The following is a 22609-nucleotide window of genomic DNA, read 5'->3' as shown; positions in this document are numbered from 1 at the left end:
ACGCAATCTGTTCCTACAGAATCTTCTTGCCCAGATTTCAAATGAAACACGGCTCTGGCTGTCATCCAGAATTCATAGAATCGTAGTTACATTCGCAACTCTCGTTACATTTCATTCCTCCTGACCACCAGAGGGTGGTGCTTTAGCACTGGATGACCACTGAAAATCTGGCTGGGGGGGAGCTCGCCGGCGCTGAACATAATGCCCCGAATAGTGAGAGGAACTCAACTGTGCACCTGGGCGAGCAAGTGGATGAGAGCAGCTGGGACCAGATGGCAAAAGACCCCTCTGCCTTGGGGCCTGAGCTGGGCCCAGACGCAGGCCTGCAAACTGCTGCCTGGTCTGGTCCACTTGGTTACTGTGCTCTAGTGCCTGCTGAGTAGCTGGCCCAAACATGTGTCCTGGAATCACTGGAAGAGAACGGAGAGTACGGTGAAACCCTTCCGACAGAGAGGTCTACGCCTGTCACCATTGACATCAACCTTCCCAGCTCCCTAGACATTAATGCAAAAGTCTGAAGGGATGCTGAGGGTCTGAGCAGAGGAAAATACACCAGATTCCTGCAGGATCTGAGACAGGCCCAGGATAAGGTGGGAAAAGGAATTACCAATACGGTCCATGCGTGCCGCTATACTATAAGTCCTAACAAGGAGATCATCGGTCAGCCGGCAGTGAAGACGGGGACAGCGGGCATCAGGTCTGAGAGCCTCATCGGCTGAGACTATCAAAGAGGCAATGGTAGGATAGACTGGGGCCATACGATCCAACCCATAACTGCCTGCCTCCTGCATGGCTGCTAAATTCCTGCAATCACTGGTGTGATGGGACAATAATTTTGAATCTGCCCAGCAGCGCTGGAGCTCTTCAATATAGAGTTTCGAAGGAGGAACCGAGAAAGCTGCAGGCTGCGGTGTCTGCCTAAGAAAAGCACTTGAAGGAGCTGCTGTGATGGGAGCGTCATCCAGCCCCAGGTGTACTAAAGCCATTCGATTTGCTGGTTTCATTGTGGCATGGCCAGCTTCTGATCCACGCAATGAACCATCAGACCCTTGTGACAAATCATCAGAGGCTCGAGAAACCGAGTCTTTATCCTCGTCCTGTCTGTCCCACTCATCATCAAACAAACTGCAGGAAGCTGCAGTTGACCGCACATCAATATCACGACAAGGTGAGCCCCTTGTGGCGGAGTCACCACTGGGAGCTGATTCCCTATCATCAGTCTGCAGATTGAGCAGAAGCTCCTTAATCTGAGCAAACTCAGATGAGAGAGTCCCCACTTTGCGAGCCAAAGTGTCCATCTTCCTAATTTTCTTAGGAGGTCCCTATGAGGCCGTAATGCATCTGCATCCTCGTCCCCTAGGTGCTGCCGGGTGAGCGCTCCCACTAGCGGAGGCAGCGCAGTATCCCCTTCCACCACTGCTATTCTAGCCCTTCTGACTGACAGTGGTATAAACCTACAGTTCATGCATGGGTTGTCAGACATAACTGTCCGCAGGTGTTCAACCCCGAGAAAGGCTGGACACCAATCGTGGCCATCCTCAGGTTGGAGGTGGGGCCATACAAGAGTTACAGACATGCGAGCTCAACATGTCATTAAGTGGGACAGTCTCCAGTCCCAGGTGTGATGAGAGTGTGATGCTGTAGTGTCGCGAGATTCTGTGAGACTATCGGCAGATTCAAACATGGTACACCTCTAATCGAGCAAACAATATAGTAAGATTATAATTACGCCAATAACTATTGTTCAAATAAATATATTTTCAGGTTAACAAAAACAAAACACTGGAGTACAGTGAAGAAAGTCTTGAAAGCCTTACGGATTACATCGACGAGTGTTTTGACAGGATCGTCATGGGGAAAACCAACCAAACCCCATCTGCCAGCAAAACGGCTTCTACTTCCAAAATAAGTTGCAACGGAGAGTCACCCGGTGTGACGTCTCCAGCTGGTAATGATTCGACTGACATTTTAACATAGATTGATAAGAAATTATCTAGTTTCGACGCCCGTATGTCTCTGTTAGAGATTCTACATAGAGAGTTTCAGGCATTACGGGAGTCGTAGGTGTTCAGCCAGCAACAGGTGCAGACACTGGCTGCCGAAAACGCAGCCCTCAGAGGATCGGTGAAATCACTCACCAAAGGAATGAGCCGGATCTCTGATGAAAACAAGAGAATGAAAGAATCAATTATTGATCTCCAGACTCACAGTATGAGGGACAACCTGGTATTTTCTGGAGTCCTGGAGCAGGCAGACGAGGACCCTGAACTCACAATAAAAAACTTTATCCAAGCACATCTGAAACTTCCAGAAGATGCAGTGAAGAACATTACTTTTCACCGAGTCCACCGGCTGGGAGGGAAGAGACCTGATGCCCGCCGACCAAGACCCATTGTGGCCAAGTTTGAACACTACCAACAGAAAGTTCAGGTGAGGGGAGCTGAGAGGAATGGACTTCAGCGTCCACGACTAATTTCCCAAAGAAATCCTGGAAAGACGCAGGGTCCTGTTCCCCATCTGGAGAAAGTTCATGGAAGGAGGCTCCCGAGTTGTCATTGCGGTGGATAAATTATTAATCAATGAGCAGCTGTACCGCGACCAGGACACCACTCCTTGGCTCTTCTAAACTCCAGGTGATCTGAATTCATGAACTTGTATCAATCATATCACTGTAGATGGAAATATGTAACTCTGAAATAGTCTACCCAATTCAAAGTTATCTGTCAAAATAGATAGCTCACTACCAGTCTCACTAGTATAGAATGTTATGCAGGTCACATTTGTTTATTTGGGTTTGTTTTAGGCTTTTTTCTATCTCACACTTCCACTCTTTCGCACTGTTTTTCTATTCTGTCTTTCTTCTCCAACCCGCTGTGTTTCCACCTTGATAAGTAATGTTAACAAGCATAGCGCACATAGAGTTTTGAGCAGAGCACGCAATCAAATACCACTCAGCATTGACAGCGCGCGTACATATTGTAGCAAGCCCATACTGATGAACAGAAACACAAACAATGGCATGTTCATGGGAGCATATATGCACACACACGCACAGGATGCTTTTAGCAAGCATCCAGCACTCACTGCGTTAGTCTGAGCATGTCCATGCTGAGGTTTATTTCATGGAATGTGCATGGAGCTGGGTCCAGGGAGAAGAGATTGAAAATCGCCAATAGACTGAAGGATCTACAGGCAGACATTGTTTTATTACAGGAGATTCATTCATCAAAGACTGCAGCTGATGTTCTCACCACAGCACAGTTTCCTCATGTGTGCTCAGCCTGTTACAACTCCAGACAAAGAGGTGTAGTCATTCTGATAAGTAGAAGAGTAAATTTCACCATACACAACACTGTTATAGATCCAGAAGGTAGATTTCTAATAGTTAATTTATCTATCCAAAATAGGAATTTATGCATTGCAAATATATATGGCCCAAATGTTGATGACCCCTCATTTTTTCACTCCTTTTTCACTTCACTCTCTGATCACTCAGATAACACACTCATCATAGGAGGGGACTTTAACATGGTTTCTGACTCAGGAGTAGACAGACTCAGTACTACAGGAAGTCAGCGGAACTAGCAGTCCACAAATATTGTTAAACAGTACATGAATGATTTACGCTTGGCGCTCCCACCACCCCACTCTTAGAGAATACACCTTCTTCTCACCAGTACACCACTCATATTCAAGAATTGATTATTTCTTAGTAAGCAGTTCCTTGATGAGTGATATTTCAGACACCAAAATCCACCCCATCACTATCAGTGATCACGCTCCAGTTTCTATCACACTGAAGAATAACACCACCAGCAAGGAATAGGAGATTTAATACATGATTACTAAAAGACCCTGATTTTATATTATTTTCTGTATATTTAGAAAATAATGACCTGCCAGGAAGGTCAGCGTGTATTCTCTGGGAGGCAGGAAAAGCAGTTATGAGAGGCAAAATAATCTCTTTTTCATCAAATAAGAAAAAGAGGGAAAGTTCAAGGATATCAGATTTAGAACTCAGGATTAAATCATTAGAAGTTGCCTACAGTGCCTCTAAAGAGGAGCACATACTGAATGAATTAAGAAAAGCTCAACTTGAAAAAAACAAAATTATTGATAACAAACACAGTTTCTGATACAAAGACTTCGCTTGGAGAATTTTGAGCATGGCAATAAATCTGGTAGGTTCCTAAGCAAATCAGCTAAAGATAAACAAAGAGAAAACAACAATCACTCAAAAGGAAATGTCACCCATGACCCTGATGTAATCAACAATGCTTTTAAGGACTTCTATAAAACCTTATACTCAGACAGTAACATAGATCAGTTTCTTAGTAACATCAACCTTATAAAATTACAACTCGAACAGGCCATGGCTCTGGATTCACCTCTCTCAATAGGAGAACTCCATGAAGCCCTTCAACATATGCCTCGTAACAAAGCCCCAGGACCAGATGGTTTTCCAGCAGAGTTCTACAAAGAATTTTGGACTGTTTTGGCACCTACATTTTACAAAATGGTATTACAAGTTAAGCAGAATGGCAGATTATCCCCACACATGAACTCTGCTAACATTATCCTGCTACAGAAACCAGGAAAAGACCCCATACTTCCATCCAGCTACCGCCCAATATCTCTAATAAATGCAGACCTCAAAATAATTTGTAAAGCCCTCGCCAAAAGAATAGAAAAAATAACTCCCCTTATAATACATCCCGACCAGACAGGTTTTTATAAAAGGGTAGACACTCATCCACTAACACTCGCAGGCTAATTAATCTCATAGACTATTCTACCATCAACAACTTGGAAACCACAATCGTCTCTCATCTCTCTAGATGCAGAAAAAGCATTTGATCGAGTTGACTGGAAATTTTTATTTGCAACAATTTTTATTTGCAACAAATTTGGGTTTGGGTCATACTTCATCAACTGTATAAGGATATCATATAGCTCCCCAAATGCTAGTGTCAGGACAAAAGAGCAAACTTCTCCAAGCTTCAGTCTGCAGAGAGGTACAAGACAGGGTTGCCCACTTTCCCCCTCACTTTTTGCTATTTTCATCAAACCTTTAGCAGCTGCTATCAGACAAGATAGAAATTAAAGGCATCCAACCCCAAAATATTGAGCATAAAATAAGTCTTTATGCTGATGATGTATTATTTTTCCTTCAGAACTCACAGACGTCTCTCACTCACATGATCACACTCATAAATAAATTCTCAGCACTTTCTGACGACTCTATCAACTGGTCTAAGACCACATTTCTGCCCATTAACTGTAGGGTCCAGAATATACCTGCGATCATTTTACAGTCAGGAAACATTAGATATTTAGGCATAAACATTTCTGCGAGGCTCTCAGAGCTAACAAAGCTAAATTATGTGCAATTATTAAAGACAGTAGAGGACAATCTCACTCGTTGGAAGTCATTACCCATATCACTTATGGGGAGAGTTGCAACCATTAAAATGATGATACTACCAAAAGTTAACTACTTGTTCTCAATGATCCCCATAAAACCATCTGCTACTTGGTTTAAGTCACTAGATTCACGTATCTCTAAATTTCTGTGGAAAAACAAACCACCACGTATTAGTTTAAAAACCCTACAGAAGACCAATCACTGTGGTGAATTCGAATTACCAAATTTTCAGCACTATTTCTTAGCAAATAGGTTACAATATATATCAAAATGGTTTAAACCTAGCCCACTAGATGAACCATGGATAAATATAGAACAAGCATTGTGTGATAATCTGGAAATCTCCGACCTGCCACTTATTAGTTAAAATGTAAAACATCACAAATGTTTCAAAAGCATTAACATCAGCACCTCTCTGACAGCCTGGTGGGAATTTCTTAAAATTATAAAGTCTTCACTTCTCCTGTGTAAGCTTCCACCCATTGGGAACAGTCCCGACATTCTTCAAAACAAAAAAATGCTAAACTTTACTCTGTGGAAGATCAAAGGAATCAAACATTTGGAACATATAATCCAAAATGGAAATTTTATTTTATTTGATGAGCTCATATCACAACATGGGATAGGCAGCAATAAATTCCTAGAATATCAACAACTTAAGTCTATAAAAACTAAGAAATATATCCTCCAACAACCAGACTTTCAACTCCCCATTAGGGTAGCATCTGCACCCCAAAACTGTACGCACAGTGTTATGTATCGCAAAGAAAACTATTCTCATGAACTGCAAACGAAGAACAATCTGTGTATTAACCAGTTTAGAAATGTTCTTTTAGATTATATTAGCATGGAAACAATGTCGGCCTCCTCAAAACATCAACTGGCTGAATTTCTGGTCCCTGCTGATTAGCTTTATCTAATAGTGGTGGTGGTGGGTTACTGTCCCATCGCTCTGGGCGGTTGGGTTTGTGCCAGGGGGGTCTTTGTGGCTTCGGGTGTCTGGTGGTCTCTTGGGTCGTGGGGACCAGGTTGATCATTGCTGGGGGGGACCGTGTGTCGGGCTTGGAGGGTAGTGTTGGGGGCTGCCCCACCCCAGAGGGTGGGGCAAGTGGTTGCCTTCTGGGGGTACAGTAGCTCCCCAAATACGGTCACTGCAGGCCCCTAACCTGGTAGACATCAGGCCCTCCTGCCCTGTGGCAGGTCCCAAGAAACTGGGGTGCCTATTGTAGCCAGTCTCTGTCTGTATCCCATACCATTCTCCCTTCTGTCTCCTGTACACAGCACACACTCACACATGAAGGGTTTTGGGGGCGTGTGTGTTCTGTGGGGTGTAGTGGATGGGGCCATGTAGGTGGTCCCCTTGGCTGCACTCTGCAGTTCCCTGCCCCTGTTTTAATTACACCTTAGACATCACTACTTATCAAACACACACACACATACACATTAGGTCTTGGGGGGTGCTAGCACTGAGTGGCATCTGGTGGGCGGGGCTCTTTGGGTATGTAGGCTGCGCTCCCTGTTCTATGAGGTTGACTGCCCCTCAATTTTAATCGCTCACTATTAGAAAATATTGAAGAGCCAGAAGGGTGAGGGGAGGGGTCTTCCCCCACCCCTGTTGCCTGGTTGCTGCCTGGGGCAGGAGGGGCCAGGAGGATGAATTATTCTGCTGGTTCAGGGTCTGTAGTGGCTGGGGGCCTGCTGGTCCCCTGGTGTGCCCGCTGCGCCACACCCCAGCGGAGTTGAGGGAGGGGAACATGTGCGGATGTATGTGATGTGCAAGTGTGTGTGGTGATGATTGGGCCTGGGTCTGGGACTTGCTGTCCTCTGGCCTGCTTGTGCTGTTCCCGATGGGGGGGCGGCGTTGCTTCTCCCCGCTGCTTGCGGCTTCACCCACCTGTGGGCACGTCTTGACTCCCGGGGCACTTGGCCAGGGGCACTGGGGCGTGCGCTGGCCCACTGTGCTTGGCTGTCTGGTCCTCTTGGGTATTCGGTGTGGCCTCTGCCGGGGGGGTTGGGGGCACTCGGGCTCCTGGGGCCCGGGTCCAGTGTACGGCCCATGTCTGGGTGGCTGGGGCCTGGCGGGGTCGGTGGGCTGTTGTCTTCCGTTTTTACAGGTTTAGCAGCTGGTTGTCTGGTTTTTCTCTATATTTTTGTTCTGTTTCTTCTTCTTTGCTCTTCCTCTTTCCCTGTCCCCTGGTCCGGTTCGGCACTATTACTAGTTAAATATTGAAACACAAATCAATAAATAAGCAGTTGATGGGCATCAATTCAGAGTTCAGATTCAGAGTGCATCATAGCACAGAAACAGCACTGGTGAAAGTTACCAATGATCTCCTCTTAGCCTCTGATAGCGGACTTGTTTCTGTGCTTGTCCTGTTGGATCTCAGTGCTGCATTTGATACGATCGATCACAGCATTCTGTTACAGAGACTTGAACATGTTATTGGGATTAAAGGAACTGCATTAGGCTGGTTTAAGTCATATTTATCTGATAGATTCCAGTTTGTTCTTGTAAATGAAGAATCTTCCTCGCACATTGGAGTAAGTCATGGAGTTCCTCAGGGTTCTGTGCTTGGACCGATTCTTTTTACTTTATACATGCTTCCATTAGGTAACATTATTAGACAGCATGGCATAAATTTCCATTGTTATACTGATGATACTCAGCTATACCTGTCTATGAAACCAGATGAATCCAATAGGTTGGTCAGACTACAAGCCTGTCTTAAAGACATAAAGACCTGGATGACTCAGAACTGTCTGCTTTTAAATTCAGACAAAACTGAAGTTGTTCTCTTTGGACCTGAGCGTTTCAGGGAGAAATTGTCTAGTTATATAGTTACTCTAGATGGTATTTCCTTGGCTTCTAGTTCTACAGTGAGGAACCTTGGAGTTATTTTTTACCAGAATTTATCATTTGACGCACATATAAAACTGGTTTCTAGGACTGCCTTCTTTCACCTTCTTAATATTGTTAAAATCAGGAACATCCTGTCTCAGGGTGATGCAGAGAAACTAGTTCATGCATTTGTTACTTCAGGATTGGACTACTGTAATTCCTTATTATTGGGCTGTCCCACATATTCTCTGAAAAGCCTCCAGCTGATCCAAAATGCTGCAGCCAGAGTTCTGATGAGAACTAACAGGAGAGATCATGTTTCTCCAGTTTTAGCTTCTCTTCATTGGCTCCCTGTTAAATTCAGAATAGAATTTAAGATTCTTCTCCTCACATATAAAGCTCTTAATGACCGAGCTCCATCATATCTTAAAGATCTCATTGTAAGATATTTTCCTAACAGAGCACTTCGCTCCCAAACTGCAGGTTTACTTGTTGTTCCCAGAGTTTCTAAAAGTAGAATGGGAGGTAGAGCCTTCAGTTATCAGGCCCCTCTCTTGTGGAATAAGCTGCCAGTAAATGTCCGGGAAGCAGACACCCTTTCCACTTTTAAGATTAGGCTTAAAACTTTCCTTTTTGATAAAGCTTATAGTTAGGGATGGCTCAGGTAATCCTGAAACATCCCATAGTTAAGCTGCTATAGGCTTAGACTGCTGGGGGACCTCATCTGTCACACCTTTCCTCACTTTGCTCTCTGTTTCCCCCTGTTTAACTCAAATGATATTATTTACATGTGACATTATTGTGGTTATTAACTTGTGTTAACAGATATCCTTTGAATGGCGTTATGGTATTTTTCCCCCCTCTTTTCCCTTTTCTCTGTCTTCTCAAACCCCAGCTGGTCGAGGCGGATGGCCACCCTTCCTGGTTCTGGTTCTGCCAGAGGTTTCTTCCTGTTAAAAGGGAGTCGTTCCTTTCCACAGTCGCCTCAGGCTCAGGACGGGAGATTGGACTGAAGACAAGTTTCGGTGCAATCTGTTGGTTTCCTTAGCTAGGATGTTATTTTTTGAATTGGCTCTATATGAATCAATTGGATTATGATTACAATGAATTGAATTCCAATTGGCTTGAATTGGACTATATTACTTAAGTGCCTGGAGATGACAATTGTTGTAATCTGGCGCTATATAAATAAAATTGAATTGAATTGAATAGAATTGAATCAAGGGAAGCTTTACATTCATAAAGCTTCCCTTTGCAAAGCAAATCTGTTTGGCGTAAAAGGTATTCAGATTACAATTTTGCTGCCATAATGCTGGACAGGACAAGGGAAAAAAAAAAGTGGGACAGTCTCCAGAAAAGCACGAAAAAGTAATACAGCCAATACTATGATGCACAATTAACTCATAAACAGTGTAAGACAGTCACAGTGGAAACACTGTGCCGCCCACACAAAAATAAAGTTCAAGTACGTCCACACCGGAGCGTTATTTCAATGAGTCAGTGCACTCCACACTGCCCGACAATTAAAGGTAAGACGTCTAATGGCTTGCTTACTGCTGCTACAAGCTACCGAAAACAGAGAGTCAAGCAATGTAGCGTGTAATATAACATGTGGCGAAAACACCGCTGTTTAAAACAAATACAAGCCCAACGAGACGCCGGCTCTTACTAACAATTAAAGCAATTTAGCTGACTTACCTGTCTGCAGTAATTCAGTATGAATGTTAATAGCAAGGTCAGCGCTGTTCGTCCGAAAGAAACAGACACACTTGAAAAAAACAAGTTGCTTGCCACAGTCTCTGGTGGACGAATAGTGGAAGCACCAGCCCTCAGGTTATGAGACTACCAGCAGCGAGCCCACTGACCTGCTATCAGATTTTTCCTCAAATGCAAGAAGATAGAAGGAACAGATTGCGTGATGACATGGGGCTCTTATACTGGGGCGGGCACCCTACCTCATCACATGGTCACAGGTGACTTTGTTGGTGTAACTCGACCTGCACATATGTGAGATGGAACTATCCAGTGCTAAAGCACCACCCTCTGGCGGTCAGGAGGAATGAAATAGAACTAAAAGTGTCAGACCCTTTATAACAGTCGCTCCCACTCTGCGGAACTCCCTCTCTCTTTCTCTGAGCCTAAGACCCGTGACTTTGTGATCTCTCTTAAAAAGCAGCTGAAAACTCATATTTTCAAACTTACTTTTGATTGGTTTTTGTTGTTGTGTTTCATGTTTCCTGTATTTTTTTGTGAAGAACTTTGTGATTTTTATCTTGAAAGGTGCTATATAAAAATGTTTTACATGCATTTACTCACTACAGGAGTCTTTCCTTAGGCCTGTCTGAAATCTGGGGTTGAACTGGTAGGGAGGTGGTACTTTCAGACAACCCTGAACCTTTAAGGTGAGGCTTTCCAGCATTTTTATTTCCACCTGTTTGCCTCCAGTCATGTCAGACTGAATTTTCACCACAGCTCGTAAAATCAGTTAACTTTTGTTACTAATACAAGTTGTACTGTAGGGACAGTTGTTACAGTTTAAACACACAGTATTCATGGGGGAAGAACTGCTGATAACAGCGGATAACAGTGGCAGCAGCATAAAGAGAACAAAGATGTAACACAAATGGTTTGTGATCTGTTTTTTCATATTAGTATCTTCAGACAACAATTTTATTTTTTCACTATCTGAGAATGGGTAACAAGGCCTACATGGGCAGGTGATGACAGAACATCATGAATAAACTGGATTCCTGTCTGTGTGGCCCTTTGCCAAGCCTAAATGAAGAGGTATCCTCTGGAAGTCTGATAGAGGATGTAACAGCAGCACTGGATACCAACTAGGACCACACTTGAGGCCCCAGGGAGGACCAAAAAAAGCATTCCAGCTTTGCTACCCATCTGAAAAGGTATACTAGTGACGCAGAAGCCAGGAGAATAAACAGGATCTTTCTGCTGAACCAACCAAGGTGTGCTCTCGGTCAATATAAAAAATGTACAAGAGAAAAAAGTACCAATATCCATTGGTAGGAAAATTTGGGCATAAAGTGCTTTAGAGTGCTATCACACTGAAAGCAACAAATCTGTCTATTAGAAACATATCAGCTAATAGTGTCATGTAATATAGTCCAACTTTTGCCACATGAAAAAGTTGCAGGACTCACCCCAATGCTGTATTAAATCACAGCCAACAGGTTTGCTTTTACTAAATAATGAAATCCACAAAAATAAGATAAGTTGTTTTTCTGCTAGTGCCAACAAACGTTGGAAAGAGTACTGCTGTCACATCAGCCTACCATGAGATCTTTGAGATGTAACAAGCTGCTTAAATAAATCACATGCATTATTTATCGGTCAGGGCAAAAATTACAGACCCAGGATTCTCCTGAAATCTACCAGGATTAAGCTGACAAAAACTTCATTATTAAACTCATATTCAGCTCAGAATAATAATAAGCAATAGTTCCTATTCAAGGGGAAGTTCTACTCAGTAATAACAAACAAAACAAGAGATATTTCCAATCTAAAAAACAACAACCTGTCATTCTGTTTTGCTTGGTTGATGACAACTACGTGGGGATTTCATAGACTGATGTTTCAACCATTGGACTGAACGAGATTCTCACTGCAGCAATGTTTTGCCCAGTTTAAGCCTTGGACAGGCAAGTTGCAGATCTATAAAATTCTAAATGGCTCCAGGTAATAATAATCTATTTACTTTCTGTTTAATAAGATGTACAGTGCGCAGAGGTGCAGTGATATCTGTCCTTGATAATTACACTGTACTCTCCTCTGAAATAAATGAAGAATAAAACAGTGCTGAGGAGACTGCACAAACATTTCAGAACTAGCAGGTTTTATTAGGAGACTGTACTTTGAAGTTCTGGATCTACTTGATGCTTAATTGGAATGATACTTTGAGCAGAGAGACCTGCAGGTGGCAGCTGACCTGGAAGTTTGTGTCTGCAGAGATTACTGGTTTCCCATTATCCATCATAGCACTTTACAACTTAACTCTGTGTGTGTGCATGTGCATGTGCGTGTGCACATGTGCGTGTGTGCGTGCATGGCCTTTGACAGTTAGCACGGCAGTTAGTGTGTCAACAGTACGGAAAGAGCCTTCAAGAGTTTTGATGTTCTTTTCTTACTGTTTTTTTTGTTTGAGTTAGCTTTAATATATCAAATGAATGGACAACACATGTTATGTGTTGCTCAGGAGGAAGAGCAGTCGCCCACCAATCGGGGTATGAATGTGTGTGAATGCTTAGAAAAAAGCACGTAGTTATGTGTATCTTAAGACGTGCTGTATGAATGTGTGTGAGTGGGGTGAATGTGGCATGTAGTGGAGCGCTTTGAGTGGTCAGTTAGACTAGAAAAGCGCTATACAAGTCCATTTACCATTTACAACTGAAAGAAGGTGCACTTTCTTTTTCACATGACTCTAATGTCTAAATAAATTATGCTCTTTCAAAGAGAGACACGTTGTTATAAAGTTCCTGTTTGTTACAATATAAAGTGAGCTTAGGTGTGAAAAGTCCAGAACACTACTCTCAGGGGAAATAATAACCCTAAATGTTTCTAGACACATGTGGACCATCAAAACTCACTATCGTCCTCCGTGGGTTTAACTGTATGACACTATCATGTGACACGCTCCTTCATATAGCAGCATAAGATAATACTTGTAGCTAGACTGATCATGGGTCTGAATGTATTTGATTCTAATTCTATACAGTTGAAGTTTAATAACTTTGAAATAATTTCCAGTTCCCCCCTTGACATTCTCTGGGTCCGACCCGCCAAGCTCTGTTGGATGTTTGTTAAGAAATTATACGGATCAATATGTTTGATTATATCTGGTGTTATCTTCAATGCTAATGCTGGTTGTTATCCATCATATAACTGTCAGGGAGGTATCTGACGAGTCCCAAGGTTACTCTGCAGCACAACAACATCATACAGTACAGCTAAACTCAGAAACACCTATCTACTGTCCTGCAACAGAGGCAAGGTCCCCACAGAGCCTTCATCTCAACCTCATAGAACGAGTCTGGGGGATTACACAAAGAGCCAGAGAATGCTAAGGTAGTCTAAATCCACAGAAAACTGTCATTTCACTAAAGTGTTGGCAACAATGGGTGCTTTTTTAAGTAAATGGTGTCTACACCAAATATGGATACTTTTTTTTTCTTCACTGCTCTTTGCATGAAATTGCTTCTTAAACTAATTTAAATTGCCAGCTTTCTTTGTCAAACTATTCTCTCTGCACAAAATTTTACCAAATGTTAAATGTTTTACAAATTACTGTACATTTAATGTGCGCCATAGCAGATATTCTCAAGTTAAGCATATGGATCTTGTTTTTTACAACTTTACCATCAATCAATAGACATCAATAAAAATGACAGATATGACCCAGCTTTGAAAAACCAGATACATACCTGGAGAGTCCTATATGTCTGGTTATGGTATCCCATTGTGAACAGTTATCACCGATAGCGATGTTGAGGGGAGGGTAGGTGTATAGGACTGTCTGGAAACAGATATGAGCCAGTACAAACAGCAGACTGGTGCAGAATACTGCTTTGATAAACCGTCCTGTGTGACCTGGAGGTAAGACAGACAAAAAAAATAGACAAAAAAAGGGTTTTTGAACTTGATGGAACGTGATTTTGGGAGGATAATGTTCCTTGTTTCAATGAATGAATGAAATGGAGGGATATTCAAATTTTAAAATCACATGTTTGTAGAAATCTGTACTGCTGTAATAAGCAGTAACCCTTACAGTGTTACAGAAGAGAAAACACTGCAGAGAAAAAGAGAATATAGTTTTAAGTTTACTGGTTGAGTGAAAACAGGCAGTGTGTGATAGTGTGTGTCATGTGGCAACATAGCAGTAGCCCAATCCTATGGGATTCTCCCTCCTGAAATCCTGGATGTATATGAATGAAAATATAGCAATCTAATATGGGGCAAATGTCACAGAAGGACCCTAGAAAATACAATCTCTCTGGCATTTCCAAAGGTGGTAGACCTTGTGTTCTGGTGGTTTAATGGTTGTTTGCGCTGATGTGAAATTCAATTTTTAACAAAAATGGCAAGATTTATTTTACACTTTTTACATTTACACAAAGGAAAGAATAATGTGCACCAATGTGTAACTACTCATAATAGTGAGCATATTTTCATAATCCAATTTTTCTTTATATCATACCTTACATCACTTAGAAAGACATTTTTCTTACATCAGGGCCCAGCTGCATAAATAAAAACTAAAACTATGCGTGCACCTTTTCCTGCTTACAAACTGATCTGTAAAGGCAGCGGGACTGCACCTCATACTTGTTTTTTTCTTTTTTGTCTTACAGAAAACTGCAAACATCCCATGATGCATCCTGATATTCTCCCCACAGTCTGCATACTGTACGGGCTGAATGTTCATCTGCTGCAGATCAAACAGGAGCTGTTGGTCCCGATGTGACGTGTGAGCCGATGGTTTATGATGCCACCATTTCATCAGATCTGAACTCACTAAGCTGATCTCTTGTTATTTATTATTTTTATTTATAGAAGATAACCTTACAAGCACATGGTTTTATAATCTGGAGAGAAGAATGCACGCACATGAAACTTCACACAGTTTTACGCATCTGGGTCCAGCTCTTTTTCTTTTCAGGAATGTAAGAAAGATGTATTTGTGGCCACAGACACACTTACCTCTAATTGAGTATTTATTTGGACATAGGAACCATGGCAGCAACAGCAGGTAGAGGAGGTACACCAGGGACAGCCCATTGAAGCGAAACAGACAAGCTGCAAAGATACAAACATGACAGTCAAACAACAGCCTGTAATTTGAGACACAGTTAAAGAAAATCCAAAACATGATTTGGAAGATGTAAGAGGCACTTTACATCTGGTGCTTACATGCACCCAGGGTGGACAAGTGGACAGCACCATGTACAGGTGTAAATGCACTCTGGACACCACATTTAGGGTTAGTCGTGAACATGTCTGACACGTTCTTACTGTGTGAACACACTTTGGGCAGATATTCAGATGTCTTCAGTGCCAACAGGCTCAAGAAGTCTGGCTTCTCCAAACATGCTATCATCAATAAAAGACGCAACTACCCATCTGGCATGACTCCCAGCAGACATTGAAGTTTTCAATGGGAAGTTGTTCTTCTGGTGTCCAGAAAATACTTAATTCTATGTAAAGCTCAGTCCAAACTCACAGGACAGTACATTCAAAGAAAACCTCATGCTCCACTCTTCTATTGACTGCTACAGTAATGTGAACGAAACCACTATGAGTGTTTTTTTTCATAATGTGCAACAATGGAGTACAAAGTGCACACAGCCCGTGGATGTATTACAGCTAATGAAGTTAGGTTTTAATGTGAGCAAAACTGTGTTTCCACCTTTTCTGCAAACACCAGTATCCACTGAAAAGACCAGTTTGAATGCTTGTAGAGAGCTGACACTGAGCTGAACGTCACAAATCTTTCATTTCATGCTCCTTTTACATCATTCTCACACAATATCTGCTACATAATAAAACTTGAGGAAATATTTGGTCAAACAGTAAAAGGTCTACACAGACATAACATCACTTTAACCTGGTCTAGATTAGACAAAAAGTTATTTACCTTTATTTTTAATTTACTTCAAGTTCAAGTCAGGATGCATAAAAATGTTTAGATCAATGAATATGATTTGGCATTTTGCATTTATTTACTACTGATGTTGTGTTTGTTGTGTAGAAAACAAGCTTATTTACATCTACAGCAGGAAATTACATCCAAGCACAAGTGGTCACTTGAGACGCAAATGGAGATGCAATCTAACACTAGGTGTAAACACACTCACTTAGACTGCCCATGTGTGATCAGATCAAGCAGCAACCATATGAGTACCTGGAGGAAACAGCCTCTGAACTTGGAATCGAATGAAGATATTCAAGTTTCAGGGGTGGTTGGGTGGATGGGAACACTATCATGTCTTGTGGTGTAATCAGAACTGTGATGCTGTCTGACATTATCACAGTAAGCATGAATCATGTGACTTCAGTTCTATACATCGACTATATTCACTTTGTCCTGTAGAGGGCAGAAGTGGGCTGAAGCTTATCCTTGCTGAGTATGAACAGGCTATACTGCACAGGTCAAAGCATGTTATCCACACACTGAAAACCCCAGCTGACAAGCATGTTTGAAACTAGAACTTTGTTGCTGTGCAGCAGCAGGTCTAAACCCCCCCCCACCACTTTGCAGCTTATGGAGATTGAAGATATATTTACTTGTAAAATCCTTCACTCGCGTAAGAAGTGAACAGGGCAGACGCAGACATAGAGGTGTGCCTGCAGTGCTCATGATTGCTGGTGCAACAAGATGAAATTAGCAACAGCTAAATATCCTGAAGTGGGAAGAAGTATACACTTATCTAATCCCACGCTTTTCCTGCCATCAGTTATTATATTCATTTAAGAGTATTATTCACAAGGTATCATTAATCATTGAGTATCTGAAAAAACAGAAACATTAACTGAAACATTAACTGAATTCTGTTTTCTAAGGATCTTTTGTTTATAGATTTTTTTTATAGTTTTATAACTGAACACCTCTTCACCTCCACACAAAGAAACACCAAAATGTTTTCTTGTAGTGCACACATTAACTATTTAAAAGTTCCGAACACTCCTTAAATTCTAACTTCCTTCCTTTCCAGAAAACATGCTTAGTGTATTTGTCGGTAATTTATGTTTTATGCTCTGAACAACTGTTCTCTAGTTCTAGTTCTAGTTATGTTCTGGCTTAGCATGGCTACCAGTTCTCGTCCTCCATCTCTTATTTTCACCTGCTCCATGTGTCAGATGTTTTGTTACTCCTCCACATTTGCTGAGAGAACTGAGGTTAGTATCTCCATTGTGAATTATGTTTCACTTGTCCTGCGCTAGTGAAGGACCAGCAATGTCACCCAAAGTGGAAATCACAAAAACCTCTTGTGTTTGTTGTTGTGTATCGTCCACCTGGCCCTTATTCTGAGTTTCTGTCTGAATTCTCAGAGTTTTTATCCCAGTTAGTGCTGAGTACAGATAAAGTCATTATAGTGGGTGACTTTAATATTCATGTAGATGTTGAAAATGACAGCCTAAATATTAACTTTAATTCTATATTAGACTCTATTGGATTTTCTCAAAGTGTTCACAGACCTACTCACTGCCTTAATCATACCCTTGACCTTGTGCTGACGTATGGCATTGAGAGTGAACAGTTAACAGTGTTCCCTTGTCTTGTCTGACCATTTTTTAATAACTTTTGAATTTACATTACTTGACTACACAGCTTCTGAGAAGAATTCTACATATAGAAGGTGTCTGTCAGAGAATGCTGTAACCAGATTTAAAGAGTTGATTTCATCATCCTTTTCTTCACTGCCATGTGCAGATATGACAGAGGACGGCTACCTAAACTTTACTCCAGTAGAACTTGACTCTCTTGTTGACAGCACTATAGCTTCAATGCGTACAACACTGGACAATGTTGCCCCTCTGAAAGGGAAGGTAATCAGTCAGAAGAGGTTGGCTCCTTGGTATAATTCACAGCTGCTTTAAAGCAGACTGCAAGAAAGCTGGAGAGACAGTGGCATGGACAGTTTCTGCATGGACAGTGTAACTACAAGAAAACAGGTGAAAATGTTCTCCAACCAAAAACCCTGGTTTAACACCAATATCAAAGCCAGGCCAGGGATTAGGCCTGTGCTATTAGGCCTAGCACTGAGATCGAGAGACAGGGAGGCCTACAGGGAGACAAGAGCAGACATGAACAGAGGCACCAAGGCTGCTAAAACAAAGTACAGAAAGCAGATAGACACCAATTTCAAGGAAAACAACAGGCATCCACATCATTACGGACTGCAAACTGTCCCCCACCCCTCACCGACACTTCTCTCCCAGACCAGCTCAACGCCTTTTTCTCCCGCTTTGAAGAGGACCGCAGACACACAAGTGACACCATCAAAGCATGACCAGCCCCCCACCATCCAACAACATCAGGCACTGCGAGTCCTGCGTGGCATCTACATCAACAGAGCACCAGAACCGGAGGGGGTCCCAGGGAGGGTGCTGCGATCATATGCCCATCGGCTTACATGCAGTATTCAGTTAGATCTTTAACAATTAGCTGCAGCTATCCACAGTCCACACCTGCCTGAAAACTGCCACCATAATCCCCATGCCCAAATCCTCCGCCATCACAGGGCTGAATGATCACTGGCTTGTGGCTCTGATGCCAGTAATCATGAAATGGATGGAGAGACTGTTACAGCATGTAAAAGCCCATATCAAACCCAGGAAAGTTGTTATAACGTTGCACAGAAAATAACTATAAATACGTGTATGCATACATACAAATATAATATATATATATATATATATATATATATATATATATATACACACTATATTGCCAAAAGGATTCACGCGCCCATCCAAATAATTAAATTCAGGTGTTCCAATCACTCAGACACGAAGTGATAGGCCACATAAAATGACAGAGCAGGGTCAGCGGATGCTGAGGCGCATAGTGCGCAGAGGTCGCCAACTTTCTGCAGAGTAAATCGCTGCAGACCTCCAACCTTCATGTGGCCTTCAGATTCGCTCAAGAACAGTGCGTAGAGAGCTTCATGGAATGGGTTTCCATGGCTGAGCAGCTGCATCCAAGCCATACATCACCAAGTGCAGTGGAGACGCATTATCTGGAGTGACGAATCACGCTTCTCCATCTGGCAATCTGATGAAGGAGTGTGGGTTTGGTGGTTGCCAGGGGAACGGTACTTGTCTGACTGCATTGTGCCGAGTGTAAAGTTTGGTGGAGGGGGGATTATGGTGTGGGGTAGTTCTTCAGAAGCTGGGCTTGGCCCCTTAGTTCCAGTGAAAGGAACTCTGAATGCTTTAGCATACCAAGAGATTTTGGACAGGTTCATGCTCCCAACTTTGTGGAAAAAGTTTGGGGATGGACCCTTCCTGTTCCAACATGACTGAGCACCAGTGCACAAAGCAAGGTCCATAAAGACATGGATGAGCCAGTTTGGTGTGGAAGTCCTGACCCCCGGTAGAACACCTTTGGGATAAATTAGAGCCGAGACTGAGAGCCAGGCCTTCTGTTCAACGTCAGTGTCTAACCTCACAAATGTGCTTCTGGAAGAATGGTCAAAAACTCCCATAAACACTCCTAAACCTTGTGGAAAGCTTTCCCAGAAGAGTTTAAGCCGTTATAGCTGCAAAGGGTGGGCCGACGTCATATTAAACCCTATGGATTATGAATGGGATGTTACTGAAGTTCATATGCGTGTAAAGGCAGGTGAGGGAATACTTTTGTCAATATAGTGGATATACACATACATGTGGGTGTGTGTGTGTGTGTGTGTGTGTGTGTGTAGCATAGCATAACTGGTAAGCATTAGCTATGGACTGTGTTACTGTTTAATATTTGCTACATATCAAAAAAGCCATTAACATGCACTTCACACAACCACATGGGGTTATTATGTAGGTAAAATATTTGTAATGTTGAGAAGATAGATTTATACACTCTTTCTGGCCTAGATAGTAGATAATAACTACATGATTGTAGAAGTGATTGCAAGTAATAACAGTCATTTAATGCGTTAATACGTTTCAAAGCAGGTACCTGCAATGCTCTATGATTCTTGTTGAGGTTACCCCCTGATAATCCAAGGTACAGAGGAACACAGAAAATAGTACATTTCTGTGTGTGGAAGTAATCTGGCCCCTAAAATGACTTCAGGTCTCCAGATGCTTGGCAATGAAGGAATATTCTATCATTATAATGATCCAAACTACACTCTGAGGAAAAACAAAAGGAAAGTAAGACCTGAACCATTACACTGCATGTTTTGAACCACTTTTGGGCTATTTTAATGAGGAGGGGGAACAAACGAATCGCTCATGTCAAGGAGCAGCTGAAAAAATACCTCAGAAGAATTCCTGAACATCTGTCTAGCAAAAATATACAGCATCGGTATGTTCCATTCTGATAGAATAAGAAATGACTGACCTCTGGCTGAGGTCCTATTGTGGGGCCTATAACTCTGGTTTAGAAAAAATACATGCTATGTAGTCATTCTGAAGCTATGAAAGTCATTCTTTTCAGAAATTTGGAATGATTTTTTCTTCAGAGTGTAGTAAAATGAACTACTACTAGCTTTCCGTTACCATCCTGATCCTGTCCTGATTCTGTTGACCACTGAAGGTGTCACAGCAGAAGCCACATTTCCTTATTCATACACCAAGGTGAATATCACAATCTGAGTGAGGCATTCTCTCTGAGCCATTACATATAATGGTCGTCTTTCCTTGAGAAAGAGAACAGAGGAATACATAAATGGCATAATACCTGTCCTTCCTATTCCCAATTTCATGATGTATTACTCTCTCTTTAAACAAAATACCACCTCTAAGTACCTGTATTTTTTTTGTTTGAACATTATTATCGAATAATATTATTCCCCAGAGGTATCTGAAAAAACAGGCCTTTGTGAATTCAGAAAGGAAGAGTTCCACACTAGCTCTGTGAGTTTTCTGGGTTACATTATTCAGGGTGAGCAAATCTAGATATGCATAAGAACTTTTCCTACGTTTAAGCTGCCTGGACTCCTGTCAAGCCTGTTGGATATTATATGACCAGATTTCTCTGCTTCACTCTGTTCATCCTTATATCCTTATATCGAATTTGGCCACAATTCCTTGACTGCCTGTTCCTACTATATGTTATGTTGAGTGTTAGCTGTGTTACCAACCACATCTGTTTTTCCTCACAGGAACTATCCCCACCTACTCTCTCATTTCCTTTAAGGGTATCTAAGAACCATTGTACAGGGGTATGAACCAACACCAGTTAAGCATGCTCTCATTCTCCTCATGTGGCTGAGGCAGTTGGAGAACATATGGACATGGATGCAACAGAGGTTTGAATAACTGTTGCTGCCTTATAAATTCTCACAGGTCTCCAGTGGAATAGTGTTTCAAATAGAATATGCTTAGAAATTATACCTCTCATTGGATTTAGCTTGTTGTGAAAGATTTTACAGTGTCTAACATGGTGAACTGGGGTTGAGCTCTGATTTCCAAATTCACTCATTTGGGTGTCTGTAATGAGTATTTTTTGGAGTCAGGGAAAGCTGACCTTAGAGAGCAAACCCGAGGAGGGGGGCAAAGTCTGCTGGCATACAGACAGTAATCTTACAAGGACAGAGGAGGTTGTTTCCATTTCACAATAAGTGAACTGTACGTACACGACCAGCCTGAAAAGCGGGTGCATGTTTTGTGCACTCTTTTCCATGCTTCTCCCAGGCTAATTACTATTAGGGGATGCTTAAATAGCTATTTTATTCTTGACTTTAAATTACGTATGACTATATCAGAGTGTAGTGGTGTAAACTGATCGCGTAAATAATGTAATATATTTGATGTATCAAGTGCAGCAGCTTTAGAAGTATCTTTAGAACCTGATTTGTATTTAGATGGCTTCTGCCCAGTTGATCTCTCTGAGCTAACAACAGCAAGAGCCTCTTCTAAACCATCAACTTGTATGTTAGACCCAATCCCAACCAGACCATTCAAGGAGGTTTTCCCCTTAATTGACACTTCCATATTGGATTTGATCAATTTGTCTTTGTTGACAGGATATGTACCTCAGACTTTTAAGGTTGCTGTAATTAAACCTTTACTTAAAAAACCTACTCTTGATTCAGAAGTGTTGGCTAATTATTGACCTATATCCAATCTCCCTTTTTTGTCTAAAGTTCTTGAAAAAATAGTTGCAGTTCAACTTTGTGATCATTTACATAGAAATAATCTGTTTGAAGAGTTTCAGTCAGGATTCAGAGTGCATCATAGCACAGAAACAGCACGATCTCCTCTTAGCCTCTGATAGCGGACTTGTTTCTGTGCTTGTCCTGTTGGATCTCAGTGCTGCATTTGATACGATCGATCACAGCATTTGCTGTGGCTCGCAACCTGTTAAATTCAGAATAGAATTTAAGATTCTTCTCCTCACATATGAAGATCTTAATGACCGAGCTCCATCATATCTTAAAGATCTCATAGTTGGATATTTCCCCAACAGAGCACTTTGCTCTCAGGCTGCAGGTTTCCTTGTGGTTCCCAGAGTTTCTAAAAGCAGAATGGGAGGCAGAGCCTTCAGTTATCAGGCCCCTCTCTTGTGGAACCAGCTGCCAGTTTGGCTTCAGGAAGCAGACACCCTCTCTACCTTTAAGATCAGGCTGAAACTTTCCTTTCTGATAAAGTTTATAGTTAGGGATGGC

The 22609-nt window shown here is 42.0% G+C and overlaps 1 protein-coding gene across 1 annotated transcript in view; it reads right to left on the bottom strand.

Annotated features, from left to right (window-relative positions):
• Positions 1 to 22609, bottom strand: part of piezo1 (piezo type mechanosensitive ion channel component 1 (Er blood group)) — a 162628-nt gene that overhangs the window by 110130 nt on the left and 29889 nt on the right. Inside the window, exons 2-3 of the mRNA XM_072391535.1 lie at positions 14979 to 15074; positions 13703 to 13868 (exon numbers count right to left, since the gene is read on the bottom strand). Of these exons, the coding sequence (XP_072247636.1) occupies positions 13703 to 13868; positions 14979 to 15074 (262 nt within the window). The remainder of the gene's footprint in view (positions 1 to 13702; positions 13869 to 14978; positions 15075 to 22609) is intronic.

Source organism: Leuresthes tenuis, unplaced genomic scaffold (genome assembly GCF_036924035.1).
Source record: "Leuresthes tenuis unplaced genomic scaffold, fLeuTen1.0.hap1 SCAF_8, whole genome shotgun sequence".
Classification (NCBI taxonomy): Eukaryota; Metazoa; Chordata; class Actinopteri; order Atheriniformes; family Atherinopsidae; genus Leuresthes; species Leuresthes tenuis.
Note: the sequence above shows the minus strand (reverse complement) of the source record. Positions and strands in the feature narration are given on the sequence as shown.